The sequence below is a fragment of the Garra rufa genome, chromosome 17, assembly GCF_049309525.1.
Source record: "Garra rufa chromosome 17, GarRuf1.0, whole genome shotgun sequence".
Taxonomy (NCBI): Eukaryota; Metazoa; Chordata; class Actinopteri; order Cypriniformes; family Cyprinidae; genus Garra; species Garra rufa.
In genome coordinates, this window is record NC_133377.1 from 11,187,210 (window position 1) to 11,199,583 (window position 12,374).

Consider the following 12,374-nt stretch of genomic DNA (forward strand, 5'->3'; position numbering starts at 1 on the left):
ATTGAAACGAGTCATTTTTAAAACAAATCTTTAGCTGTCCCAGGAAAAATTGAACCCCTCTTCCCCAAACGCTGTAGCCAATTCCTGTGGATAGCATCATGTCAAGAAGACACTGTGCTCTGCACAGTAAGAATATGTTGAAAAACTTCCATCTCATTTTCTCCTCCAACTTAAAAATCACCCTACATTGCTGCAGAAGTACTGACCCAGTGCTTACAAAGTGAAAGTGCAAGGATGGTCAAACAGTTTTGAAGTTGGAGGAGAAAATGAGATGGAAGTTTTTCGACATAACCTAACTGTCTTGAACTGGAGTGCAGTGCATTCGCATCGCAGAGATAGACAAGACGAGCATTTGTGGTTAAAAGTCTATAAATACATTTTCATAAGAAAATGGCTGATCGTTTCACTAGATAAGACCCTTATTCCTTGGCTAGGATCATTTAGAGCCCTTTGAAGCTGCATTGAAACAGCACTTTTTAACCTTCAATCAGTTGAGCACCATTGAAGTCCACTATATGGAGAAAATTCCTGGCATGTTTTCCTCAAATACGTAATTTCTTTGCGACTGAAGAAAGAAAGACATAAATATCTTGAATGACAAAAGGGTGAGTCAATTATCAGAACATTTTTATTCTGAAAGTGGAGTAATCCTTTTAAAAATGTTGCTCTCATGTACTTTTTAGCATGCAAAATACGTATTTAGTTGTGTGTTGTGTTCGCTCCATGCAGTTTGTAGGTCTCTGGCTAGCTAAGCGGCTAACAGCAATATCTGTTTGCTCACAATTGTCTACAAATGTGGAGATGAATAGTGAATGTTTGTCATTGTTATTACTTGGAGTTATGATAAAGAATAGAGCAATATGTTGGTGTACAAACTACAGTGTTTTATCAATACATTTCTGCGTTGGACTAACGCATATACAATGGCTGTTTGGGTGTTTAAAATAATGCGTTGCCCGCAGTAGACCAATCACAACAGACTGGGTCATCAGACCAATCACCAAGTGCAAATTTGTTTGGCAGTCATTGAGAAAATAAGGTAAGAAGAAATGCATATTATAAGACAATTAAAGCATTTTGACATAACCTTCCATAATCCATAATATGGGCGCTTTAATATTGTTTGTTTTCTCCATTCACACCATTGTTTTTTAATTAAATTTAATAATCTTTCTTGTTTACTTCATTTGCACTGTTGTTGTATTTATTTACTAATATTTCTTGTTTATTCCATTTGTGCTGTTTGTTATTATTGCCTATTTACTCTAATCACACTATTGCTATTTTATTTGGTAATATTGTTTTTTTACTCTATACAGTTATTTTATTTTCTGTTTGCTTTATCACAGTTTACCCCATTTGCATTATTGTTAAATCACGTCTTAATTTTCTTAATTCAACTATCCTTCATAAATGCTTTTTACAAAAGCACAGTTTTTGTCCTTTAATAACAGTGAAATTGAAAAATAAAACCCTACCATCCTGACAGAGCACGAAAAGAGGACCTGGCTGTACTGGTCTTTGTTCTTCAGCTCTTTAGTGATGCGCACAAAGTTGGAGCTCGTCAAAGGAGAGTCTTTTGCCTGCAGTGGAAAGAAGACGTTACTGGATTTATGACACTCAATTCTGAGAAGCTTAGTCACACAAGCAACACAAACAACAAGCACACTTATGCTTCCATGGTTTCCTTGATATCAATTCAAATCAATGCACGACGGTTTTAAAAACACTGCCATCATCGTCACCAGCCCACTCCACTAATGCGTCAAACAGACATGACACCTTATCTGCAACAACAGGTTCTCAACAGCGCTTCATGAATAAGCTTTTGACTCATTAAGATGATCTGAAAACTTCAAAGGTCTTCGAAAGCTCATCTGTTATAGCTGATATAAACTGTGACGACAGGAACGAGCATTCATCATGCATCTTCTGAGCTCTAAAAACATGTGTTAAGAAATATAGAAATCACAATAATTCTCATGCTGCTGAGGAAAAATTCTGCAGAATTCTTAGAAAGAAAAGAAAGCTCTTCTTTAAATACTGTACAGAGCACATGGAGCATGCTCTTCATTTCACACCACTGAAGTGAGAATTAGTTGGAGCCACAGGGCTCTCGACTTTAGTTCAAGAGAGATTTTTTTTTGCTTGTCCTTGAAAATGACAAAAAAAAAAAAAAAAAAATGTAACAAAAAAGGCTTGTAAAAAAAGATGGCCAAGATGGTAAGAAAAGTTGAGCTTCTTATAAAAAAAATAAAATAAAATAAAATAGTACAGTACTAATGTTCTGTCCAGAAGAAAGAAATCTTTGTAACTACATGAGTGTGGGTCATTTTTTTTTAAAGCTGAAAGAATCATTTATTCACTAAACAGTCAACCATTTTGACTGCTTTAACATTTAGGGAATTCAGGAAAAATAAAGGGAAAAAATTAGGGAAAATAAAAGAAAAAAGAATACAAATTAGGTTTGGGAGTATTGAAGTGTAACACATGTTAGGGCTGTGCAATATATCGAACTATATTGTGAGGCGCGTTTAGTCAATGAAGCCGGTGCTTTGATTAGTAGTAAATCTCCATCACGTGCGTTCCGCTCAGGTTCCGCTGGAGCGGCAATTGATACACAGAGACGTAAATCTCTGACAAGCTACGCCATATCGAGCTTAATATCGCATTCGCAGTTTTCTGTTTGACCAATTCTTGATTTTTAACTAATCAACTTGAAAATGTAACTACAACATGATTTAAGTAACTTTTTCTGTATTAACATTCTAGTTAATGAAAAGTCCATTCCATGTGCACCACATATGAAGGTGCCAACGTGATCTGAACAAGAACTACAACTACATCTTGTACAAACTTGTCTTATACACTGCAAAAAATGCTTTTCTTACTGAGATTTTTTTGTCTTGTTTCCAGTCAAAATATCTACAAATTCTTAAATGAAGGACTTTCTAGACCAGTAAAAATCATTGTCTTGTTTTCAGAAAAAAACTAGTCAAAATTAAGCGTGTTTTGCTTAAAAAAAAGCTAAATTGTCTGCCAATGGGGTAAGAAAAAAAAAAATCTTGTTTTCTGTTTGAAATATATATTTTTTTACCCCATTGGTAGATTATTTTGCTTGATCTAAGCAAAAACTCACTTAATTTGGGCTTGTTTTTTCTGAAAACAAAAATATATATATTTTTACTTGCCTAGAAAATCCTTCTTGATTTAAGAATATTTAGATATTTTGGCTGGAATCAAGACAAAAAATCTAAGTAAGAAAAGCATTTTTGCAGTGTATATTATATGTTAAGAAATAATATGAGAAAAAAGTGGTTATACAAATTCAAAATGACTAAAGTTATAAAACCAGTAGACTATTATTAACTATAAATGTTCTGTAAAAACAATGAACCATGATGCAAATGTGAAATATCAGACATATTTTGATTTGATTACGCTGCTTTTTCATTTGACTGTTGCAATTGCGTCTCTTGCAGTGTCTCATGCATAATACGGCATTATAAAAACGCGTTCACTTCCATCTTCTTGCATGTTTTTCCAATTCCGATGCCTGTGTCACATCTTTGTCCACGCAAAAGCACATTCTGTGTGAACAGTCCCTAGCGATATGAACGTGTCACATGTGAGCGGTTCATCACGTGCACCGACATACGGTTGGATCGTTCTTTTATCTTTACTGTTATCATTGGCATATTGTCAAAGTGTCTAATTCTAATGTTTAGTATTATTTCTATTCAAAATAGCAATTCCTCTATTGTGTCAAAACATTAAATTTGAATGAATTGATAAATCTGAAAAATCGGCCAGACCTAGACAGTCGACCAGTTTTGATGGTGAAGCAGCATCAAACCAGCATTATCAGCATAAATATGCTACTAGCATCTGATTCAAACCAGTTTTCAGCAGTGAAATCAGGCATGAGGTTTGTCTCGTTGATGGCTGTTGCCTCCACAGCTATAGCAAGAGACGTCTCTCACCCAAAAAACAACTGCTGAATTTAACACCTTCACGTGTGGCAGCCATGTGCCAAAGACGCATATGAGACTACATCAGTCAAACAGATTGATTTGTGAAGTGGACAGTAATTTAAAAGGATGAGGCTGGAAACAATCACATAGGTGGGGTCTATGAAGGTCAGTGTATAAGGTAATATTTGATTATCCCACTAACAAGCAGTAGATGAGAACTGTTGACCTGTTTTTTTGTTCAGTTACCAACAGTCATGTGGATGGTGTCAACAGTTCAAACTGTCAATGCTGTTTGTTTACACACAACTAAAAGAGTTTGGTTTGGACAAAATGTTGACTGAACCATAAAATGGGACTTAACGGTAACAGGCTTAATGTTTTGATGACAAGATGCTCTTGCAGGCTTTTAGTGTAATCCCCAGGATAATTATATACTATAGAGACATGGAGTGAAACAATAAAAACAAGATATCATGTTGCCACAAATTAAGATTTTTTGCCCATGACTTAATTTATTCCCTTATTTTGGGTAAACTGTGGTCACATTATGTACATAATGTAAAAAGTAACTGACCTTCAACATAAATTTAGAAATGACATGAATAAATGTTGTTAAATGGGAGCAAAACGATTTTATTCACATTTGAATACATGAACTTGAATTCTGCTTTAGAATATAGCACAGTTTTATGGAATTTTAATCATGTTTTTCATCATTTTTAAAGGATAACTATTGCCAAAATGCAACCTGGGCTGTTTTGTGACAAACTTATATCTAAAAGCATAATTACGACAAACGAGCCGTTTTTGAGATTGACCGTGATTTCATTTTGTTGTCAATGACCGGTGAATGGGAGTACTAAGGGCATAACTTTGAGCGCATCAAAATCGATATTTTTACAACACTAAGAAGGCTCGACACACCATGAAACTTTGCTCGAAGTATTGCCTGGGTCTCTACACATGAACTCGAGCATTGAGAACATTGTTTGTGTACACACAGTTTACTAAAAAGAAAGTTTTTGAACAACTCACTTTCACTGTTTGAGTTTCCGCTCGCGGCCGTCTTGCCAGTCAAGAGGTGTCGATCTCCGAATGCGAGGAGAGTAAAGATGGATAGCTCCTAAAGCATATTTCCATATAAATGCACGGCTAATTCGTTGTTTTGTCGCAAGTGAAAAACAATATTAACCTTCTAGTTGTAAAAAGAGCCTCATATAAGCCTAATATTTCGTCCTATGGAGTCCATTCATTCGCATTCGGAGATCGACACCTCTTGACTGGCAAGACGGCCGCGAGTGGAAACCCAAACAGTGAAAGTGAGTTGTTCAAAACCTTTCTTTTTAGTAAACTGTGTGTACACAATGTTCTCAATGCTCGAGTTCATGTGTAGAGACCCAGGCGATACTTCGAGCAAAGTTTCATGGTGTGTCGAGCCTTCTTAGTGTTGTAAAAATATCGATTTTGATGCGCTCAAAGTTATGCCCTTAGTACTCCCATTCACCGGTCATTGACAACAAAATGAAATCACGGTCAATCTCAAAAACGGCTCGTTTGTCGTAATTATGCTTTTAGATATAAGTTTGTCTCATTTACAGTAAAAAAAAAAAAAACAGCCCAGGTTGCATTTTGGCAATAGTTATCCTTTAAAGCTTGACAGTTCACATTTGTTACGTGGAACATCTGTTATTCACAAAAGAAAAAGAAAGGTCTGATATGATAGGATTATATTAACTATTTTATTTTTTTGGGTGAATTGGTCCCTAAAGCCCGCCAAAATTTCATGCATATACCACTGGGCTTAAGGGTTTATTAAACTGAAAACTTTAATAAGCTTAATCAATGTAAAAATCCTGCATACTATGCAAAGTAAAAGATCTAAATGAGCAAACTAATGAAAAACTCACATTGGCCAAGTAGTCTCTCTCCCAGGCACGGCTGTAGCCCCAGTCCACTCTCTCACCGCTCAGAGCTGACAGAGCAGCTACTTTTGCCCTCACCTCTGCCATGTCAGATGGGGGGATGTTTTTAATTAGCTGCCGAGCCCACCACCTAGGAGAGGGGCAGTGAAAGCATGAGAGGAAGGCCAAATGATAAAAAAAAGACATAAAAAGGTCATGAAGATTGAAGTCATGGTAATACCGGCGGTAGAGGTGTTGTGTGATTCTGTGGAATTGCACCAGGGCTGCAGGTGGTCTCGGCCACTCCACACTCTTCCCATAGTCCATCATGTTTCGAACGTTGGCGAAACGTCTCTCCACTTCCCAGAAGTGAGCCTTCACCTTATAGCATTTATAATATGCCATTATGGTATAGATCGCCCTTATTTTCCTACATCGCATGCGTGCTAATGCACCTCTCCAAACCTGCAGGAAAACACAAATACAGGTTGAATGAATGTGAGAGAAACCCTCTGAAGACAGCCAACACAATCCCTGTGAAGGGGATGGTGAAATATGTTTAGCAAAAGCTAAACTGCCCAAAAATACAGTAAAAACAGTAATAGTGTGAAGTCTTTATGCAATTAAAAAAAAAAAACATTTTTATATTGTGATATATTTTAAAATGTAATTTATTTCTGTGATGACAAAGCTGAAATTTCAGCATCATTACTGCAGTCTTCAGTGTCACATGATCCTTCAGAAATCATTCTAATATGCCGATTTGCACCTTGAGAGACATTTCTTATTATTATCAATGTTGAAAACAGTTGTGCTTAATATTTTTGTGGAAACAGTGACATTTTTCAAGATTCGTTGACAATTAATCTAATTTTTAATCAATGTAATGTGTCTTTGCCTTGAAAAAATGTGTGTGTGTGTATATATATATATATATATATATATATATATATATATATATATATATATTAGTGGTGGGCCGTTATCGGCGTTAACGTGCTGCGTTAACGTGAAACTCTTATCGCGCGATAAAAAAAATATCACCGTTAATCTATTCTCAAATTTGGGTTGGGAGCTGGGTCTAAACTACGCAAGCTATGATGACTTTCACCTTGATAGTTTAACGCGGATGTATACCGAAGACTATAGAATATGGTCGCGCGTTTAAGTCTCCTCCGCCAAAACACAGACGGGATCGCGTCGTCCTCCATTCATAAAAACCGAATCTACTATAGCGAAATGCCACGTAAATTCGTCGTTTTTTGGATTCATAAATCAAATGTTGGTCAGTCACTTAATTCAAATCGCGATATGGACTAGTGTATGTGAAAACTGAAATGCAAAAAGACCGTTTTAATATGAATCCGGTATGTTCCGTTTGCCTAGCTGTATTTATGAATGGTGGAGACGCGCTTTTACTACACGCATACTGAAACACATGTGACGCTCCCGGTAATTTTTGGCATTTTCATCTCACATGAACAGATAAACTCTATCTCCCAAACTGCTGTGAGTGTCACTTTTACCGTTTCATTTTTATGAAAACTAGCATCATATCATACTGTATGACACAGAAATTTCACGGCAACCTGTCAAAATAAAAGTATGGTGTAACATGTAATGGGTTGGGTAGGTGTTGACGTTAAAAAAAACACAATCTAATAGGTAGAAAAAATAATTTCATTGTTAGTTAGTTAGTAAACACAAGTACATCTAATTGAACATAGTTTATTTTCATCAACAAATTATGATAGAACAGCTTTATGAGCTTTATGATCCATTCTCAAAGACTTTAAGTCATTATTTGGGTAGCACATATTCTGAATGCCTTCAGCAGAATTCAAATTAGCCATTTTAATCTAGATTAATCTAGATTAATTCCAAGATTTAATCTAGATTAATCTAGATTAAAAAAATTAATCTATGCCCACCCCTAATATATATATACACACACACATACATACATACATATGTATACAATTTAAAAATCTGGTTTCCACTGAATAAGTAAGTGAGGGCCTGAGTGGGTGAGTGAATGAATGATCAAATGATTTGGTGAATAAATGAGTGAGTGAAACATTAAATGATTCAATTAATAAATGAGTGAGTGAATGATCAAATGGTTTAGTGAATAATTGAGTAAGTGAAAGATTGAATGATTAAGTGAATTGAGTGAGTAAAGGATCAAATGATTCAGTAAATAAGTGAGTGAATAAATTATTGGATAATTCAGTGAATAAATGAGTGAATGATTGATAGATTGATTTAGTGAAAAATGAGTGAGTAATTAAATGATTTAGTGAATAAATTAATGAGTGAATGATCCAATTATTCAGTGAATAATCAAGCGAATAAGTGAGTTAATGATCAAATTCTTTAATTAATTGAGTGTGTGCGTGAAGGATCAAATGATTCAGTGAAAAAAGTGAGTGATCGAATGATTCAGTGAGTGAGTAAATGATTAAAAGATTTGGTGAATAGCTGAGTCAGTAAATGATCAGATAATTCAATGAATAAATAACTGAGTTAGTGATGATACACTGAATAATTGAGTGAGTGAAGGATTGAATGATTCAGTGAGTGGATGAGTGACTGAGGATGATTCAGTGAATAAATGAGAATGAATAATGAAATGATTAAGTTAATAAATGAGGGAGTGAATGATTTAGTGAATAATGAAATGATTCAGTTAATAAATGAGTGAGTGAATGACTGACTGAATGATTCAGTGAATAAACGAGTGAGTGAATGACTGACTGAATGATTCAGTGAATAAACGAGTGAGTAAATGATTGAATCATTCAGTAATTAATGAGTGAATGATGAAATGATTCAATGCATAAACAAGTGAGTGAGTGAATGAGTGAGTGATTAGAAGATTCAGTGAATAAGTGAATAATCTAATAATTTAGTTAATATGAGTGAATGAACAAGTGAGTGAGTAAATAAAAGATTTCATTAATAAATGAGTGAGTGAATGATCAGATGATTCAATTAATAGATGACTAAGTTTGTGATCAATCGAATGATACACTGAATAATTGAGTGAAGGATTGAATGATTCAGTGAGTGGATGAGTGACTGATAGAATGATTTGGTGAATAAATGAGTGAGTGAATAAGTGAATGATTCAGTGAATAAATGAGTGAGTGAATGATAAAACGATTCAGTTAATAAATGTCAATTAATGATTCAGTGAATAAATGAAAGTGAATAATTAAATGATTCAGTGAATAAATGAGAGTGAATAATGAAATGATTCAGTTTATAAATGAGTGAGTAAATGATTGAATGATTTAATAATTACATGAGTGAATGATCAAATGATTCAATGCATAAACAAGTGAATGATAAAATGATTCAGTTAATAAATGAGTGAGTAATGAAGCGATTCAGTTAATAAATGAGTGAGAGAGACGATCAGATGGGCAGAAACATGGCAGCTGCTGGGTTGTCTCATCTGCTGTACATGATTGAGTTTCCCTGCTGAGTTTTGACTAAGTTGTCCTTTAGTTTAAGTCAGGCAGCATTAAGTGGGACAGAAGTGAAATCAGGGCAAGTCACACTGCAGATGAATAATTGAATGCAACAAGAATAATCCACCAATCATAATCATTATCACAATTACTGTTATTAGAGTCACATACAGCCTACACACCGGATGAATGAGTGGGAAAACCTAGAAATAATTAGCAGATCTATATTTACACCCATATCCGTATGTATGAACCACTATAATCATTCAAAGCAGATTTAAATCAACATGTACATCACATAAAGATAAATATTGGTTTATAATGTTCATAAGTGCAAATAAACATTGCTTTACATATATACAGCTTTAAATAGGAATGGATTCCCATAAACAATAAAGCATGTAGACGAGGATGTAAATATAGATTTCTGCTCTGCAAGATCAAATGTATGAGGTTATAAAGACAGACTGAAGTGGATGTGCAGAGGGAGCTGCTGTCTAGGTGTTATGATCCCACTCCACTGTCATGTCACCTCTGAACACATTAAAAAAGTGAGGAAGTCAAGAATGATTAAGTGAAACAGCTACAGAGAGCAAGAATACGTTGAAATGAAAGACGAGGAGGAGGAGAAAGGCGGGAAGCAGCAGTGGTACAGTCTTAGGGATAACAATAAACAATCTTGATAGACAGAGACCTAAAACGCCCCAGGAAACTGACGGATAGAGAGGGAAAAGTGAAATGAGAGTGTCTGTCACCTTCTGTAAGAACAGCACTAGTATGGGGATGAGCGCGGCTCTCTCTTGCTCCAGCGTGAAGAGCGTGCGAGGGGTTCGCACGAATAGCTTGGTGTGGCCGTACGCGACATCGTCCTCAAAGCCGTGCTGGTTCACGATGGCCTCCACAGCCTCCTGGTCAGAGCTCATCAGGTGATTAGGCCAGGTGTATTCACAGGTCATCTTGTACCTGAGCATGAAGATAGCAGTCAGAAATGGACCATATGTACGAATTACTTTTTTTGTTTTAGACAAGCTGTAATAGGAGTGTACTTTGCGTGTTTTCTCTACATAATCCATTCACAATCGAAGAAAAGTTTTGTTTGTCTAAATCAGCTAAATATGCACAAGTCAGTGCTATGATAGACATTAATAACTGAATGAAACATCTTACAAGCTGATGGAAAAAAACTAAACAAAAAGAAACTGCATTAAATGATTCAGACTAAATTCAGAATAACAAAACTACAGCAGTTTGTGTTGGTAAATAAATTTTAATATAAAAATGTTCAAATTCATATCGATTCATATTGAGTGCATTATTTAATTCTTATACCATTAATATTTAACTTTTTTAATTTGTAGCGAACTATATATATATATAAGTATTTAAATAATTCACCCGTATAGGCTGTTTGTGTCTGAGCTTATTTATTTATTTTAATGACCTTCTGCACTTACTATACCATATACTTCAATGTGGTAAAAGTACTAAAATTCATTATACTAGTAATTGTATAATAAATCGAAAAGCAAGATGTCTTGAAAAAACTAGGTAGTTGAAATGGCAGCTGCAGCCAATGATTGATCCTCTGCTGCCATCTTCTGTTTATATGGGTAATTTCATGTCATTTTCATCTTAAAAAGACATTTTTTTCCATGTAGTCTTTATAAATGAAAAGTGAAGATTTGAAGTAAATTTTATTGCACAGCTGTAGAGTTGAAAAATAATAAAGGCTTTAAAATATTACAAGACTTTAAAAATGTGTTCATGACTATGAAGGCAAGTTACTGATTATCAAGAATACGATTAAGATTTCCTTGAAGAGAAGTATCACTAGCTAGCTAATGTTAGTCTAAACACATTATAATAGTGTTTAGGTGTCAGCATTTAAATGTACAACTATGCAGGTACTCTCCTGGGATTACCAGGCTTGGCATTTAAATTATATGTTGTAACTGAATGTTCATGCCGCTATCATTACTTACAATTTACGATACAATTTTTTTTTTTCACATTTTCTGATAAGAACAAGGCAGTAGAGGAGTCTCAAGAGTGTCCACCTATATATAGCACATATAAAATGAGCTTCAGTGGAAGTTTACGAGCTGCTTATCATTATGTGGAAGTTCTAAAGAACGCTCTGTGCATATGGTCAATTACTCTTAAAAAGAAATATATTTCTTTGCACTTTATGCATTTGTTAGATGTTTCAGTGCATTTAGCACCTGCTTTTTATTGTAGGTGCCTAGTGACTAAAATGCATTTTTTTTCTACTAAAATAGCACATGCCAATTGGTACTACTTTAAGTCTATAGAAAAGCAGTATGTGTGACTTCTCACCTCTGGAGAAAGCGTGCATACGGCTGTCTGTAGGCAAATCCAGCTCGACGCACACGGACATTCTCTAGCAGTCCCAGGTACGCCACTTGATGCTGGCAGCGTCCGTCATCAAACAGCAGGGGAGATTTCACCTCATTTGGCTTTATACAACGCACATAGTATGGCTCCTGTATGAAAAATGTAATCTTATATAATTTGCAGAAACTGCTAAATTAAAGCATTTACCGAAGGCCTCAAAGGTACACTACTGAACTGCAACTGACCAAGAAGTTGGCTTAGTGGCCAATAACAAAGATTTAATGAAGGCAATAATTAATTATATAGTTATGGTTCAAGCTGTTAGTTGTACTAATAATAACAGAAAGCTAATTCAGAAATAATAGAATGTATCATTATATAAAAGCTACACAATTTGCAAAGACTTCTTTCCCCTGACCTTTCCTGGAAGCGTCAAGCTTACTTCATCAAGACTGCACCGTGTTACGCTGATTATGCCAATTCATAGAACTCTCCACATGAGTTTTCCACATGAACTGAGAACTCACCCTTCCCTTTCTCTGCTCAACTGAACTTCCAAATAAGAGCCTCCTCATGTCATTTTCTTAACATCTATCTATCTATCTATCTATCTATCTATCTATCTATCTATCTATCTAAAATCCATCTATCATCATCCATCAACCGTA

At 35.1% G+C, this 12,374-nt stretch overlaps 1 protein-coding gene across 2 annotated transcripts in view; it reads right to left on the minus strand.

Annotated features, from left to right (window-relative positions):
- The window catches only part of myo1g (myosin IG), a 112,916-nt gene that overhangs the window by 57,969 nt on the left and 42,573 nt on the right, over positions 1-12,374 (minus strand). For both annotated transcript variants that reach the window (XM_073821578.1, XM_073821577.1), the window contains exons 15-19: positions 11,689-11,855; positions 10,107-10,314; positions 6,117-6,340; positions 5,882-6,026; positions 1,479-1,583 (exon numbers count right to left, since the gene is read on the minus strand). In XM_073821578.1, the coding sequence (XP_073677679.1) occupies positions 1,479-1,583; positions 5,882-6,026; positions 6,117-6,340; positions 10,107-10,314; positions 11,689-11,855 (849 nt within the window). The remainder of the gene's footprint in view (positions 1-1,478; positions 1,584-5,881; positions 6,027-6,116; positions 6,341-10,106; positions 10,315-11,688; positions 11,856-12,374) is intronic.